Source organism: Myotis lucifugus, unplaced genomic scaffold, assembly GCF_000147115.1.
Source record: "Myotis lucifugus unplaced genomic scaffold, Myoluc2.0 scaffold_19, whole genome shotgun sequence".
NCBI classification, from domain to species: domain Eukaryota; kingdom Metazoa; phylum Chordata; class Mammalia; order Chiroptera; family Vespertilionidae; genus Myotis; species Myotis lucifugus.
The window spans coordinates 4,177,808-4,195,413 of record NW_005871067.1 but is presented as its reverse complement, the minus strand read 5'-3'; the positions used below and the strand labels follow the sequence as shown (position 1 = coordinate 4,195,413).

The 17,606-nt window shown below is 40.8% G+C and overlaps 1 protein-coding gene across 2 annotated transcripts in view; it reads left to right on the top strand.

The window, feature by feature from the left end:
• The window catches only part of BRCA2 (BRCA2, DNA repair associated), an 85,088-nt gene that overhangs the window by 55,234 nt on the left and 12,248 nt on the right, over nt 1-17,606 (top strand). For both annotated transcript variants that reach the window (XM_023751171.1, XM_006085488.3), the window contains 6 exons: nt 7,570-7,725; nt 7,827-7,971; nt 9,358-9,479; nt 12,672-12,870; nt 14,414-14,577; nt 14,666-14,804. In XM_023751171.1, coding sequence (XP_023606939.1) covers nt 7,570-7,725; nt 7,827-7,971; nt 9,358-9,479; nt 12,672-12,870; nt 14,414-14,577; nt 14,666-14,804 — 925 coding nt within the window. The remainder of the gene's footprint in view (nt 1-7,569; nt 7,726-7,826; nt 7,972-9,357; nt 9,480-12,671; nt 12,871-14,413; nt 14,578-14,665; nt 14,805-17,606) is intronic.

Here is a 17,606-nt window from a genome sequence, read left to right as displayed (position 1 = left end):
GACACTCTAAGGAAAAAGAGGTCAGTGCCCCTGACTAAATGGTCAGGTATTGCATGTTTTAAAAATTCTTGCAGCACATCAGTATGCCTGTTGGGGCCGTGGCACACTGGTTGAAAATCACTGCTGTGGTCTATTCTGTGTGAATAACATTGTCTGAAAAACAATGTACATACCTCAATTAAAACTACGTTATTACTTAAAAATGTTGACCATCATCTGAGCCTTCAGCAAGTCTTTTTGCTGGTGGAGGGTCTTGCCTCAACACTGATGGCTGCTGACTGATCAAGTGGTAGTTGCTGAAGATTGGATGAATGTGACAGTTTCTTTTTGTTTTTTAATATCTCAAGAAAAACTATTGTAAATATGATAATGTTACATATTGCAGTAAGCACCAATTATTTAAGAAAAATGATCTTACATATAATAATATTACATGCAATAAACATTAATATTCTAAGAATAAAAGGATTTTAAGTATAATAATATTACCAAAACTATACTAATATAGTATGATATCACAAAAGTTGTAGGAAATATTAAAAATATATTACTTCTATTATAATCCATTATATTTTTCCCCCTCTGGCTCTATTTTGCTCATCAGTTTATGTTGTTCATTATATTCCACAAATGAATGAGATCATACGATATTTATCTTTCTCTGACTGGCTTATTTCGCTTAGCATGATGCTCTCCAGGTCCCTCCATGCTGTTGCAAATGATAAGAGTTCCTTCTTTTTTACTGAAGCGTAGTATTCCATTGTGTAGATGTACCACAGTTTTCTAATCCACTCATCTGCTGATTGGCACTTAGGCTGTTTCCAAATCTTAGCTATTGTAAATTGTGCCGCTATGAACATAGGGGTGCATATATCCTTTCTGATTGGTGTTTCTGATTTCTTGGGATATATTCCTAGAAGTGGGATTATTGGGTCAAATGGAAGTTCCATTTTTAATTTTTTGAGGAAACTACATGCTTTTGTGAATGATCTATGTGCACTTGAGAAGAATGTATATTCTGCTGTGTTGGGGTGAAATATTCTATAACTGTCTATTAAATCCATCTGAGCCAGCGTGTCCTTTAGAGTCTCTGTTTCCTTGTTAAATTTTTGTTTGGAAGATCTGTCCAGGGAAGTCAGAGGGGTGTTAAAGTCCCCTACTATGACTGTATTGTTGTTGATCTCTCTGTTAAAGTCCTCTAGAAGTTTTGTTATATATTTAGATGCACCTATATTGGGTGCATAAATGTTTACCAGGGTTATATTCTCTTGTTGGATCGATCCCTTTAGTATATGTAATGACCTTTGTTGTCTCTTATGATGGCCTTCATTTTGAAGTCTATTTTGTCAGATATGAGTATTGCTACTCGAGTTTTTTTTTCTTTTTCATTTGCATGGAAAAATTTTTTCCAGCCCTTCAATTTCATCCTGTGTGTGTCTTTTATTTTCAGGTGGGTGTCTTGTAGACAGCATATAGTTGGGTCATGTTTTTGTATCCATTCAGCTACCCTACCTTTTGATTAGGGCATTTAATCCATTTACATTTAGGTTTATTATTGAGAGGTACTTATTTATAGCCATTTTAATTCTGTATGGCTAGGTTTCTCTCTCTGTTTCTTCTCTTACAGCAATCCCTTTAGCATTTCTTGTAATGCTGGCTTGGTGGTGATGAACTCCTTTAGCCTTTTTTTTTTTTTCTTTTTTTTTTTTGTCTGGGAAGCTCTTTATTTGACAGAATATTTTGAATGATAGCCTTGCTAGATATAGTAATCTTGGTCTCAGGTCCTTGCTTTCCATTACCTTGAGTACTTCATGCCATTCCCTTCTGGCCTGTAGAGTTTCTGATGAGAAATCAGGTGTCAGCCTTATGGGAACTTCTTTGTAGATAACAGTTTTCTTTTCTCTTGCTGCCTTTAAGATTCTCTGTTTGTCTTTAATTTTTGGCATTTTAATTATGATGTGTCTGGGCATGGGCCTATTTGGGTTTTTCTTGTTTGGGGTTCTCTGTGCCTCCTGAACTTATGTGACTTTTTCCTTTACCAGGTTAGGGAAGTTTTCTACCATTATTTCTTCAAACACCTTCTCTATTCCTTTCTCCCTTTCTGCCTCTTCTGGCACACCTACTGTTCTAATATTGTTACCTTTCACTTTGTCCCACAGCTCCCTTAAGCTGTCCTCCTGTTTTTTAATTGTTTTTCTTTTTGGTTCTCTAATTGAGTGATATTTTCAACTCTGTTTTCTAATTCACTGATTTGATCCTCAGTTTCCACTAATCTGCTATGTATTCCTTCCAATGTGTTCTTTATTTGTGTTATGTCCTTCTGTATCTCAGAGTGTTCTTTTTTCATAGTTACTATATCTTTTTTCATGCTGTTGAGCATTTTTACTATCATTACTCTGAACTCCGTTTCAGATAAATTTTTTATCTCTGCTTCATTTATCTCTTCTTCTGGAGAATTCTCTAGTTCTTTCATTTGGGGGTTGTTTCTTTGTTTCCTCATTTCGGTTGTCTGTTTGGGTCTGTGACTATGTATTAGGTAGATCCTCTACACCTCTCAATCTCCAGCGCAGGACAGTGTTAAAGGCTGTTTCTGACTAATTGGATCAGGCAAAGACTCAAAGCCTCCAGAGACACTCTGTCTACAGACTAATAGGATTCCGACTTGAATTGCCCCCAGGCAATCATCCTCAGGTGTGGTGAGAGTTTTTTTCAATAGGGTGGGGCAGTTGCTTCTGCCTGGAGGCTAATTGTTACTTTTAATCTCCTAAATGGCCTCAGGGCAAGGTGTTTTCCAATAGGGTGTGTTGACTGTCTTCCCCCCAGGCAAGGCAGATGTCTATGTGGGAAAGATGTCCTCCACTGTGTGAGGGAATGGCTCATCCCAGGAAACTTGGGGTGACTGCCTTCTGAGCTCTATCCTCCGAGTCCCGAGTCCTGGGTTCTGCTCTCACAGCTCCAGCCTACTTCACTCTCCCTCTGCCAGAGCACAAGGTGAATAGCTCTACAGGGAATTTTTGTGCGTTGGCCCTTTAAGAGGGTGCCCGAACTTTCAGCTGCCACTCCCTGGCAGAAAGCACCCCACTGCTTTTCACAGCTAGATGTTATGTGGGTACCTTCCTCAGATTTGCTGCTCTCTGCTTGGGAGCCCAGCTTCAAGATTAGATCCCAGAGTTCTTAGTGGCCCCCCACCCCCACCCCCCAGCTGAGAATCTCTCTGGGACTTCAGTTGCCGTCTGTGGGTGCCCAGCTAGCCCTTTCATGCCTCCACCCTTCCTACCAGTCTCTATGTGGTGTCCACCTTTGGTTCTTGCATATCAGGGTTCTCCTGTGAGTTTTCCATTGATTATTCAGGAAGTCTTTTCGTATTTCAGTTGTAATTCCCGACAATTTCTTAAAATAGGACAACAATGAAGTTTGCCACATGGATTGGCTTTTCCTTTCACAGGCAGTTTCTCAGATATCACAGATTACCATAACATACATAATAAAAATGAAAAAGTTTGAAATACTGTGAGAATTACCAAAATGTGACAGAGACACGAAGTGAGCAAGTGCTGTTGGAAAAAATGGCCCCGACACACTTGATGCAGGATTGCCACCAACCCTCAGTTTGTAAAATACACAGTATCTGTGAAGTATAATAAATCATAGTGCAATGAAACAATGTATTCCTGTAGTCATATTTACATAACTTTAAGACTCCATGGCACTATAAATAATTTTGGAAAAAAACAGCTTTATTGAAGTATAATTCACGCACTTTGCAATTCACCCACTGAAAGTGACAATTCTGTAATTTAAGTCTAGTCACAGAGTTGTGCAACCATCACCACAATCAGTTTTAGAGCATTTTCATCACCAGCCTACTCATCTGTTGGAAGTGCCCGTCCTCAGCTTTCAAACACCCACAGGTCTTCCTCAACCTAAAAAGGGGGAAAAAAAGCCTCCCTTAACTCTGCTGTGCACTCTCTGGACATTGTGCAATAGGTTTCCCTCATTCCATGACTAAATCTCTCTCTTTAAAAAAATTTCTTTCACTTTAAAATTATAGTTGACATTCAATGTTATATTATTGTTAGGTGTACAGAACAGTGGTCAGACAATCATGAACTTCACAAAGTGTTCCCCCCGATATTTCCAGTGCTCACCTGGCACCATAATAGTTACTATGTTATTATTGACTGTATTCCTTATGCTGTATTTTATACCACTATAGTGGGGCCTTGACTTACGAGTTTAATTCGTTCCGTGACGGAGCTCGTAACTCAAATTACTCGTATGTCAAATCAAAAAGTGAATGAGTGAGACACGTGATGCTGGGCTGATGTTGTGGCGTTCACTTGACGTTTGCTGCGCCAACTAGCGGTGGGGTATCTGAAGCTGGCTCGTAACCCGAATTTTAGCTCGCAACTCAAAGCAAAAAATCGGCCGAGAGATGGCTCGTATCTCGAAAAACTGTATAACTATTTTGTAACTACCAATTTGTACCTCTTTTTTTTCTTTTTCTTTTAAGTGTATTTTTTTAATTAAATCTTTATTGTTCAGATTATTACAGTTGTTCCTCTTTTCCCCCCCATAACTTCCCTCCACCCAGTTCCCACCCCACCCTCTGCCCTCACTCCCCACCCACTGTCCTCATCCATAGGTGTACGATTTTTGTCCAGTCTCTTCCCGCATCCCCCACACTCCTTTCCCCCCCAAGAATAGTCAGTCCATTCCCTTTCTATGTCCCTGATTCTATTATAATCACCAGTTCATTCTGTTCATCAGATTATTTATTCACTTGATTTTTAGATTCACTTGTTGATGGATGTGTATTTGTTGTTCATAATTTGTATCTTTACCTTTTTCTTCTTCTTAAAGGATACCTTTCAGCATTTCATATAATACTGGTTTGGTGGTGATGAACTCCTTTAGCTTTTCCTTATCTGTGAAGCTCTTTATCTGACTTCAGTTCTGAATGATAGCTTTGCTGGATAAAGTAATCTTGGTTGTAGGTTCTTGGCATTCATCACTTTGAATATTTCTTGCCACTCCCTTCTGGTCTACAAAGTTTCTGTTGAGAAATCAGCTGACAGTCGTATGGGTACTCCTTTGTAGGTAACTGACTTTCTTTCTCTTGCTGCTTTTAAGATTCTCTCTCTGTCTTCTGCTCTTGGCATTTTAATTATGATGTGTCTTGGTGTGGTCCTCTTTGGATTCCTTTTGTTTGGGGTTCTCTGCGCTTCCTGGACTTGTAAGTCTATTTCTTTCACCAGGTAGGGGAAGTTTTCTGTCATTATTTCTTCAAATAGGTTTTCAATATCTTGCTCTCTCTCTTCTTCTGGCACCCTATAATTCAGATGTTGGTATGCTTGAAGCTGTCCCAGAGGCTCCTTACACTATCTTCGTATTTTCGGATTCTTTTTTCATTTTGCTTTTCCGGTTGGGTGTTTTTTGCTTCTTCGTATTTCAAATCTTTGACTTGATTCTTGCGATCCTCTGGTCTGCTGTTGGGAGTCTGTATATTGTTCTTTATTTCAGTCAGTGTATGCTTAATTTCTAGTTGGTCCTTTATCACAACATTGAGGGTCTCACTAGATTTCTTGAGGGTCTCATTAAGTTTATCGGCGGTTTCTAGAAAATTTTTGAAAAACCTTAAAAGTGTGGTTTTGAACTCTATATCCAGTAGTTTGCTTTCCTCCATTTCTGTCATTTGTGTCCTGTTTCTTTGTCTCGGCATTTTTTATGCTTCCCTGTGTTGATAGAGTGGCTTTGTATGCTAAGTGTCCTATAGGGCCCAGTGGCTCAGCCTCCCCAATTACCTGAGGTAGACACTCTTGGTGCACCCCCTTGTGGGCTTTGTGCACAGTTTTGTTGTAGTTAAGCCTTGATTGTTGTAGGTAACACTGGGAGGATTTGACCTCCAGGCCAGTTGGCTGTGAGAATCAGCTGTGTCTACGGTGGGAGAACTTCTGTGCTGAAGACACCCTTCTGGGGCAAGACTTGCTTCAGTGGGGCTTTGGTGCTCACTGAGTCTGCCCCCTGAGTGTGTCCCTTATGGATCTGAGTTGTAATTGGATGGTCCCACTCTGACCACTGGGTACACTGGCTCTTGCATCTAAGGAGGTGCTAATCTAGCCTTTGCCTGAGGCTACCCAGCAGAAGCCAGCTGTAAAGCAATGCAAGTTGCCGTGGGGTCTTCGGCCAGCTGCAGTTTGTTAAGTAATTTTCAGATTACAAAGGGCCAGGCCTTTCATATGCAAAAGCCTCCATGCACACTTGGGCGGGGCTGGATCCCAGGGGATCAACAGGGCGGGTGGAGTGAGCAGTATGGCTGTTCTCAGTCCTGCCCTCAGAGGCCCCGGCAATCGCTGCGAGTGCCTCCTAGAGAAAGCTGCCCTCGAGTTCCGACCGATGTCAGACAGTCCCGCTTCTCCCGTATGAGTCTGGGTCCCCAGAGACTCGCCCGGAACTGGAGGTCAGAGCCTGAGACTCCCTCCTGATTGAAAAAGACAATCGTGTCCGAAGCCGCCAGCCCTCTCCGCATGCACCTCCGCACCTTTGTATTTTACTTCCACACCGCACCTCCTCTGAGTCTCGGTAAGCTTTTCTCTTTCCTTCTAGTTGTAGAATTTCCACTCAGCCAGCCTTCCTGTGGTTCTGGATGATGTCCTTTCCATCTTTTAGTTGTATTTTTGAAGTGGTTGTGCGAGGCAGCAATCTCCGGTGTTTACCTATGCCGCCATCTTCCAATTTGTACCTCTTAATCCCTTCCCTTTTTTCACCCAACTTCCCTCCCCTCTGGCGACCGTCAATCTGTTCTCTGTATCTATGAGTCTGTTTTGTGAACAATTTTTTAAGATACTATATTTTGAAAGTATTTTTACTTTCATACAATTTTTCACTTATTCACTTTCTTATTTATCTTCATGACACTTTATAAATTATTAGAGGCCTGGTGCACGGATTCATGCACATTGAAAGGAAATTAATTAGAAGAAATATTTTAGAGTCCAGAAAGGGACCATGGGAAGTTATCTCCAGGGCGTGTCCAGCCCATCTCGCCCAGTTTTCATCAGGGTGATCGGGACTGGCCAGCCAGCCGGGGAGGGACCGCGGGAGGGCTCCAGGGCGTGTCTGGCCCATCTTGCCCAGTCCCGATAGGAGCCAATTGGAGCTTGCCAGCTGGGGAGGGACCGCAGGAGGTTGGCTGGCCAGGGAGGGACCGTGGGAGGGCTCCACGGTGTGTCTAGCCTGTCTCACCCGTTCCCGATTGGGTCTGATCGGGGCTGGGGAGGGACCTCGGGAGGGCTCCAGGGCATGTCTGGCCTGTCTCGCCCAGTCCTGATCAGCTGGACCCCAGCAGCAAGCTAACCTACTGGTCGGAGTGTCTGTCCCCTGGTGGTCAGTGCGCCTCATAGCAACTGGTCGAATGGTTGAATGAACAGTCAGACACTTAGCATATTAGGCTTTTATTATATAGGATAATAAAGCAATCTTAAAAGAATGAAAATATTATGAAATGTGAAATAGAACGGAATATTATTTACTTAACCTGTAAATCGATGTATTCCTTAATTTGTCCAGATTTCTGCAAACAGTACCCGGCCTGCTTGCTGGTATGCCAAGCTTGGATTCTCTCCAGACCCTAGACCTTTTCCTCTCCCCTTGTCATCACTTTTCAGTGATGGAGGAAATGTTGGCTGTGTTGATGTAGTTATTCAAAGAGCATACCCTATGCAGGTATGACATATTCTTGAAACTTACTCTATATTTCTCTTTTGAAAAAGTTAATTTGAATGATTCCTCCTTACCATGTATTTCCATTTTATGTATTATTACAGTGGATGGAGAAGACATCATCTGGATTATACATATTTCGCAATGAAAGAGAAGAAGAAAAGGAAGCAGCAAAATATGCGGAGGCTCAACAAAGGAAACTAGAAGCCTTATTCACTAAAATTCAAGCAGAATTTGAAGAGCATGAAGGTAAAGTGAGTTGTATATTACAAGTTTATTTATATGAAAAGTGTTTTTATTAGAGTTTTTGGAGGCTTCTAATTTAAATTTTATAATTAGGTGAATTGTCTTTATTTTAAGTAATAGATTTTTTTTCTAATTCTGAATCAACTTTTTTTCTGTTTTAAAAAAAATATTATTACATAGATGTATGGATAAGCATTGAACTGACCCCAAATTATTACATTTTTATTCAACACACTGAGCTTTTAGATACTTGTAATTGTCATTAGACAATAATGCATGACATACCCACAGCACTATTCAGAAATCTTAAATAAACTCCCTCTTAAGCTTCAGAACTAAAGCATTTATAGTCCCTTTTTTGGCATAAGAGAAAAAACAGCAGTGAGGGAAAAAACTATCAAATTATTTTTCCCTAGATAAATCCTCTATGATATTACTTATATGAGAAGTATAAAAAAGGCAGACTTGTAAAAAAAAGGAGAGTATAATGGTTGTTAACCAGGGGATGGGGTGGGACAATAATACCGATGGTGTTTAAGGTACAAACTTATAAGGAGTAAATAAGCCAGAGATCTAGTGCACAGTATCTATAATAATAAAAGCATAATATGCTAATTAGACCGGACGTCCTTTCGGACAACCTTCTGGTCAACGCCGGGGCTACAAGGGAAGCCCAGGTCCCGGGTGCCAGAGGGAAGCCGGTGCCAGCAGCCCAGGGAAGGAAGGCCTACTCTTGCACGAATTTCGTGCATCAGGCCTCTAATAGTGAATATAAAGAACATGTGGCTCACGAGCCGCGGTTTGCCGACCACGGCCCTACGCCATTGTCATTCTTTTTTTTCAGTGCCCTTATCTCTACTATATAACTTTTGCATTTCTTGTTATTGTAGTTGTTGGGCTTTACGTTATTATACTTAGAGTTAGAACTTGTTTTCCCTGTGGCATCAATTTTAATTATAAAAATCATAGTGTTTTTGCTTATAAGACAGGAAATTTACTTTTTTACTACCTTTTTTATTGCTGTAACTTTATGTTCTGCTTTTCTTCATAATTTTCTATATTATTTAACATCATATTATATATAAATCTCAAAAAAAGTAGACTCAAAATTTTATGTGCTTAACATATTACTAGCTCATGCTGTTTTCATGACTAAGTAAATCATGAAATTATTTATAATTTACAAATTACTCTAATCAAGTAAATTCTTTGATAATTTTTAAACCATGAATACAGTAGCTTCGCATTTTCCTAGAAAACTTTTAGCAGATAAATGGTTTCTTATTTTTTAATCTCCCTTCTTTGTGTGTTTTTTGCTTGGTTGTCTTGTTTTCAGCACTGTGAACTTTGTGGTTTAGCTAATTAGTGATACTTTTTTTTTTTTTCTAGAAAATATAACAAAACAATGTACACCATCACATGCACTAACCAGACAACAAGTCTGTGCTCTGCAGGATGGTGCAGAGCTCTATGAAGCAGTAAGGACTGTGCCAGACCCCAGTTACCTTGAGGTGAGAGGGGAAGAGGGCATACAGTAAGCCTTAAGGTGAAAGATGTGGCCACTCTCTGGCCATCATGGGAAGCAGGGTGTTGAAATGCTATTTCTCAAAGAGGACATATGCATATTCGGGATTTGCAGTGAGGAGCCAAACTACAGTATCAAATAGAAGATAGGAATGTTATCTTCAATTCTGTATCAAACAGAAGATAGGAGTGTTTAATACTATTATATATTAAACTAGAGGCCCAGTGCACAACATTCATGCACTGTGGGGGGTCCGCAGTCCAGGACCCCTTGGGGGATAGCCGGCAGTCAGACATCCCTCTCGCAGTCCAGGGCTCTCGCAGTCCGGGACCCCTCGCTCCTTACCGCCCGCCTGCAGAGGCTCCCACCACCACTGCTGAGCTCGCCAGCTGTGAGCCCGGCTTCTGGTTGAGCAGCGCTCCCCCTGTGGGAGCTCACTGACCACCAGGGGGCAGCTCCCTGTGTTGAGAGTCTGCCCCCTGGTGGTTAGTGCGCCTCATAGCAACCAGTTGTTCCGCCGTTTGGTCGATTTGCATATTAGCTATTTATTATATAGGATAAATGTGGCTTAAAATACACACAAAACTTGTTTATTTTTAAGATGAAACAAATATCTTAGTTTCCTTGTTCTCAGCTCTTCTCAGATCCTTCCCAGAGTCTATTTTATAATTCTCTATTTCAAGGGTACTCAAATGGACAAGTGCAGAAGCACTGAACTGTGTTAGAAATACCATAGGTTTTAGAATCATGGGTCTGCCATTTATTAGCCAAGCAAATTAGGCATAAAATAGTTATAAAATGGTCATAAAATAAGTTGTTTTAGGATCAAATTAGGTAATATATGTAAAAGTGTATTGTTATTAAAGTTTCTTATGTTAGTTGCTGTTAGAACATCATTTCATATATTAAGGTAAGATACCTCCTAAATTTTTAGACACCAGGTATCAAATTAATGCAAGGGTTAGTTTGCTAGATAGGAAGGAGGTGAGAAATTTGAGGAAAATTATTTTTGTTTATTGATTAATCTCATTTATTTGATGACAATAAATTTTGTATATAGCTTTAAGTTTCTTAAATAACGGGACTACAAAATAAACAATATTCCACTAGAAGAGTAAGCAGTGCTATTCTGAATAGAATTCCCTCGCATTCCCAAAAGGTACAACTCAAATTCTCCCGGTGAAAAGTGAGTTTGGTTTGAAAGCCTGTGAGTGTACTTGCTACAAGTTTGTAAATTAAGGCTTTATTTTTCTTTCCTGAAACATTATTTGTGTCTATCACTTACATTATTACATATGTTGAAGCCTTTGCTTTCTCTGAGTTATCATGAAGATAGTTTTAATTTCATCTCAAATTTTAATGAAATATTTATTAGGCTGGTATCCTTTTATAGAATCTATACTAATAAAAGGGTAATATGCTAATTAGAACGGGAGACCTTCCGGACATCCTTCTGGACAAAGCTATGGTGGCGGGGCCAAGGTAGAGGTGGTTAGGGGCGATCAGGCCAAGAGGGGAGGGCAGTTGGAGGTGATCAGGCCAGTGGAGGGGAGAGGCAGTTGGGGGCCAGCAGAGGGGCAGTTAGGGGCGAGCAGGCCGTCGGGGGCGCAATTGAGGGCGATCAGGCTGGCAGGGGGGCAGTTGGGGGTGAGCCGGCCGGCGGGGGTGAGGCAGTTGGGGGCGAGAAGGCCAGTGTTGGGGGGGAGTTGGGGGTGAGCAGGCCAGCATGCAGAGTGGTTAGGGGTGATCAGGCAGGCAGGCAGGTGAGCAGTTAGGAGCCAGTGGTCCCGGATTGTGAGAAGGATGTCCCAGATTGGAGAGGGTGCAGGCCGAGCTGAGGGACACCCCCCCACACACACCCGTGCATGAATTTCGTGCATCAGGCCACTAGTTTATTTATAAGGAGGAAGTAATGAGCAGAATAAGAGTTGGAAGACTAAGTTCTAGACCTAGTCCTGATCTTTGTAACTGGACAAGTGATTTATCTCTTAGGGTTTCTTTCTACCTTCTATCAAGGGGATGACAGAGGGGCTTATCTATAAGGTTCGGATTTTATGATTCTGAGGTTTCACTCAGATCAAGTTATCACTGTAATTCTTAGAGGGAAAAATAGGCATCATTTTATAAAATACCCTGTCAAAAGGATTTGTTTTCTGTGACAATGCTAATGTTGTGGGACTTTGGAAATCACAGATTTATTTTTAATTCATGTTTTAAACATTCTCTTCATTTTTAGCCCCTTTGCAGGGTACAGAGAGTTCAAGTGTCCCTTCCCCATGTAGATCAGATTAATATTTGTAAGGCAGTAGTAGTCTAGTGTGTTATGTGTTGGATTCCATTTCCTGTTTTATTTTATTTTATTTTTCATTCATTCATTCATTCTTGTTACACTGGGTGAGATTCCCAAGAAGTACAGATAGCAGTTTGGTGAAGTGATTGAAGAAAAGTGTGGAGGCAGCGAGAAGTGCTTGTAGCACGTGTTTTGTTTTTTAATCGACTTTGAGAGAGAGATATTGATTTGTTGTTCCACCTATTTATGCATTCATTGGTTTATTCTTGTATGTGCCCTGACCAGAGCTTGATCCTTCAACCTTGGCACATTGTGACCATACTGTAACCAACTGAGCTGGCCAGGGCTAGGACGTGTATGTTTTAAGTTGTATCTACTGTTCCAGGGAGTTCATGAAATTATACTATGGGAGCTAAGAATGAGGGTTCTTGAGCTAACCCTACCTATGTGCCTCTGCAGTTATTTATTCTCTGCACCTCAGTTTCATCACCTACAACATGGAAACAATAACAGTACCTACCTCATAGGGTTATTATACGGATTAAATAAATTAATACATTTATCACACATAGACCCATTTCTCAAATAGAGTGAGCCTTTACATGTTAGCCATTTATAATGTCATCCATATTGATAGATATGATTGTTAGAGTACATTTATAAATAGGGGAAATTTGTCACAAAGATTAGTAAACAGTTTAAGACACCAGAACATATTTGTTATGTGATGAGTACATTAATCTCAATTTTTATATTGTCACACTCTTAAAGTGAACTCAACTATGTTGTATTTTACCCCCATTTGAAGAGATTCATTTACAATAGATGAGGTGTTTTGTTTGCTTTTTATTCCAACCTTATCTGCCTTCATATATTAAATAATCACAGGGTTATATTAGTGACGAGCAGTTAAGAGCCTTGAATAATCACAGACAGATGTTGAATGATAAGAAGCAAGCACAGATCCAGTTGGAATTCCGGAAGGCTGTGGAATCTGCTGAAAAAGGGGAGCAAATGTTATCAAGGGACGTTACAACTGTGTGGAAGTTGCGTATCATAAGCTATGAGAAAAAAGAAAAAGATTCTGGTCAGTATGTAAATTACTTGTTTTTATTAGTTTTAAGTTGAAGTATTATATTAATAAAGTGATTTCAAGTGCTAGATAAAGTGTAAAGTTAGTGCATAGAGGAGCAAAAATTATGTATCGGTGCCCACAAAATGATGATGAAATCCTTAGATATTAGTTGTTATCAGTATCCTTTTTTTTTAAGGTAGGAAATTTTATTTTTAATTTAGTATAAATTTTTAACAAAGTTACATATGCCCCAAAGCTTTTATGTGTTTCTCTACTTGACAACAATCTCCAAGGGAGCCAACAAGGCTCCAGACTTGGCTTCCACTCACATGGAAACCAACATAACCCACCTTACCCCTCCTTGCAAACCAGGAAAGAAAACTACAGGAACAAATGCCTGGCCAGCAGCTTTACAATTCCTAGTGGAACTGGATTCTGGGGCAGATCAGTAAAGGGTGGGAGCGTTCACAGTGAAAAGCTGTGGTCCCCAGGCCCATAGACTGAAACCCAGCTCCTCTCCCTTCCATCCCCTACTTTCTCCCTTTTTCTTTGTCATTCTCTACTCATTCCTGTCTCACTCTCTTTTTTGGCTATTTCCTCCAGCCTCACATCTCTTTGTTTTCACGTCCTCCAAAGTGGCCCCCAAAAGACAGCTGTGGTTTTCAGTCCTTTTGTAACTGTTAAAAGTTCCAAAATATCAAAATCAAAGAGCTGCTCCTTAGCAAGCAGAGGTGAATGTTTTCACTAGCTTTATGGTTCTTCATAACTTGTGACCAAATTTTTCTACCAAGCAGAAGCGAAGGAGCCTGCATCCACTGGGTCCGGTCCTAAGGCGGCCTCTGGGTTAGAGGACAGTCAGGCAGGACAAAGGGGGCACTGCAGGTCTCCCCTTCATCCCCAGAGGATCCTGGGCCTCCCTGGTCTCCAAAGATGCTGGAATCTGGCCCGGGTCCCTCTTTCAGGCTGAGTTTGGGAACAAAAAAGATTTCCCAGAGTCAAGTTACCAAACTTAGTGTGACAGTTGCTTTAGTGTCCAATTCTAAATAAAGTGTTCTGGCTGGTCCATTGGGAAAAGACCAAATCCTTTTGGGGAATCAGTGACGGGGAAGGGCTTTTAGGCCTTCCAATCCACCTGCTTGGATCACTGGCTTTTTCTGTCCTGGGTAAAATTCATTTGTTATCTTACAGTTCTGTAGATCAGAAGTCTGGAAGGAACTGGCGGGGTTCTCTGCTCAGTGTATCATGAGGCTGAAATCCAGGTGTCAGCTGGCTGCATTATCTCATGTTCCGGTTCCTCTTCCAAGCTCACTACAGTTCTTAGCAGAATGCATTCCCTGTTTCTTGTGCTGCCTGTCACCAGAGGCCACTCTGCTTTAGCAGCCTCCTGCATTCTTTCTCACGTGGTGGCCTTCTCCATTGTCAGACCAGTAACAGTGCATTGTGTCCTTCTCATGCTTGACTCTGTGATTTTGTTCCCCTTCAGTATTCATTTTTAAGCAAGAATTTAATGATTATCAGTTTTTTCATTGAGTCTTTTTCCTCTTTATCTGAATAGTTATATTAAGTATCTGGCGTCCATCATCAGATTTATATTCCCTGCTAACAGAGGGAAAGAGATACAGAATCTATCATCTTGCAACATCAAAATCTAAAACTAAATCTGGAAGAGCTAATATACAGTTAACAGCAACCAAAAACACTCAATTTCAGCAAATACCAGTAAGTACTTCTTATTGTAATTTTTCAATTTTGATAAATGCATATGAGTTTATAGAATCTTCACATGCTGATTTTTTTTTTCTTACAGGCTTCAGATGAAATCCTGTTCAAAGTTTATCAGCCAAGGGATCCCCTTCCCTTCGGCCAATTACTAAATCCAGGCTTCCAACCACATTGTTCCGAGGTGGACCTAGTAGGATTGGTAGTTTCTGTTGTGAAAAAAATAGGTAATGTACAGTATTTTTAGTTGTAGCTTTTTATTGATGCTTTTGAAAAACATTATCTTTTAAAATTTGTCTTAGGATTCATTGGAGCTACAAATGGTATATACCCAGAAATGGAAATGGTGGATCATATGCTATTTTTATTTTTAATTTTTTGAGGAATAAATAATTTTTTTATGTTTGTTCATTGATTTTAGAGAGAGAGGAAGGAAGAGGGATAGAAAGATAGAAACATCAATGACCTAGAGAAACATCAACATATATAGGCTGCCTCCTGCACATCCCCTGCTGGGGATGGAGCTCACAATTGCAACCAGGACATGTACCCTGACCAGGAATTGAACTGGCAACCTCCTGGTACATGGGTCAGTGCTCAACCACTGAATCACACTGGGCCAGGCAAGAAATAAATGATTTTAAATGACAAAGAAATACCTTTGCAGTGTCAGATTCCATTTTTACTACTCCCAACATCTCAGCCAAGTTCATCTATATTTTATTTCTTAATTATGACATTGCACACTCCTCTTTCCTTACCTCTTTCCATATATCCTATCTACAAAGCCGTACTCTTATCTCCCTAAGTACTATGAAGTGTCAGGGACTAGCTAAGCTCTGAGTTTATGCACAGAGTCTTCTATTTATTAACTAGAGGCCCTGTGCACGAAATTCGTGCATGGGTGGGAGGGAGTGTCCCTCAGCCCGGCCTGCACCCTCTCCAATCTGGGACCCCTCAGGGAATGTCCAACTGCTGGATCGGGCCTAAACCGGCAGTCGGACATCCCTCTCACAATCCGGGACTGCTGGCTCCTAACTGCTGGCCTGATCACCCCCTAACTGCTCCCCTGCCAGCCTAATCGCCCCCTAATGCTCCCCTGCCAGCCTGATCACCTCTAACCGCCTCTGCCTCAGCCCCTGCCACCATGGCTCTGTCCGGAAGGACGTCTGGAAGACATTTGGTCTATCAGTCTAATTAGCATATTACCCTTTTATTAGTATAGGTGATATTGTGCCAAGTGCCCCAGTCTCCTCCCCTCACAGTCTGTCCCCATTCCACTTCAGCTTTGTTGACGTCTTCTTTGCTGTTCTTGAGCCCATGGAGCTCACTTTCATCACAGAGCCTTTACACTCGTTGCTTTTCCCAGAAGCTTACCCCCAACAGTCACTTGGCTGGCTCCTTTGTCTCCTCCAATCTATGTCAAATGCAGCCTTCTAAGAGGCCTTTCTCTGACCACCATTTCTAAAAAAGCAGTACTCTCTTCGCTCCCCAACCTAGTTTTAAATTATCCATAGCACTCGACAACATATATTTATGCTTTTTTGTCTCCCTCCTCCAGAATATTAGCTCTATAAGGGCAGAGACTTTGTTACTGCTATATCCTCAACTCCTAAAGCAGTGCCTGGGACAAGGTATGGTCTCAATTATTTGGTGGATTACTTGCTTTTCTTTTTCTTTAATATATTTTATTGATTTTATTTTACAGAGAGGAAGGGAGAGAGATAGAGAGTTAGAAACATCGATGAGAGAGAAACATCGATCAGCTGCCTCCTGAACACCCCCTACAGGGGATGTGCCCGCAACCAAGGTACATGCCCTTGACCGGAATCGAACCCGGGACCCCTCGGTCCGCAGGCCGACACTCTATCCACTGAGCCAAACCGGTCAGGTGATTACTTGCTTTTCAACTACCCTGTCATGGCTTCCTCTGCTCTTTGACTAAGGTTTATTGTCCATCTCCTTTTCGAGAAGGCCTCCGTATTCCATGAGTTCTTCATATTTTGCTAAGTGTACCTATGCCTTACTTCTGAAACTATATCTTGGCTAGGCATAATATTATGGGATCATTCTTTCTTTCCTTCCCTAAGAGCTTTGTAGAAATTACTGATTAGGCATTGAACAGTCTGGGACTGGCATATTGCCCCCCCCCCCCCCCCATTTAGGTGATTTTCTTTTTATGTCTGGATATCTGAAGAATGTTTTGTTTTGTATTCCAAAAGTTTGACTAAGTTGTGTCTTAGTGAAAGCATTCTAGATACAGTTCTCCTGGGACACAGGATGCTCTTTGATCTACAAACTCAGTGCTTTCTTTATTTAATGGAAATTCTGTAATTTACTTGAATATATCTGCTGTTGCATTGATTAGGATTTCTACTTTGAGGAAATCAGTTAGCCTTATGTTGCATTATTTTTGTTTTTAATTTTATCTATTCTTTTATTGCTTCTATTTTTTTCTTTTTTATCTTCATTCACCATTATTATATCTAGACTTTATATTTGTAATTTTATTTTCTGCAATGTGTTTTATTTCTTGCTATTTTTGATGCATGTACTGACCCATTATGATCATATATTGGTGTCCTTGATTTAATTCTTTGGTCCTACACTCTCCTTATCATTTTATAGTGCTACTTATCATCCCATATTCAAGTTTTTATTTTATTGGATATATGGTCTTAATTAAGCTCATTAGCATGAATCAGTTTTGAAGGATTTAGAAACTGTCTTCTTTTATTTCAGTTTTGTTTTCTTATCGGGCATGTTCTTTGCTGTGTTCTTTTCTCCTTTTTTTTTTTTTTTTAAAAAAAAATACCTTTGTTGATTTCAGAGAGGAAGGGAGAGGGAGAGAGAGATAGAAACATCAATAATGAGAGAGAATCATTGATTGGCTGCCTCCTGCACGCCCCACATTAGGGATCGAGCCCGCAACCCGGGCATGTGCCCTGACCAGGAATTGAGCCTGGGACCCTTCAGTCCACAGGCCGATGCTCTATCCACTGAGCCAAACCGGGCTAGGGCTCTTTCTC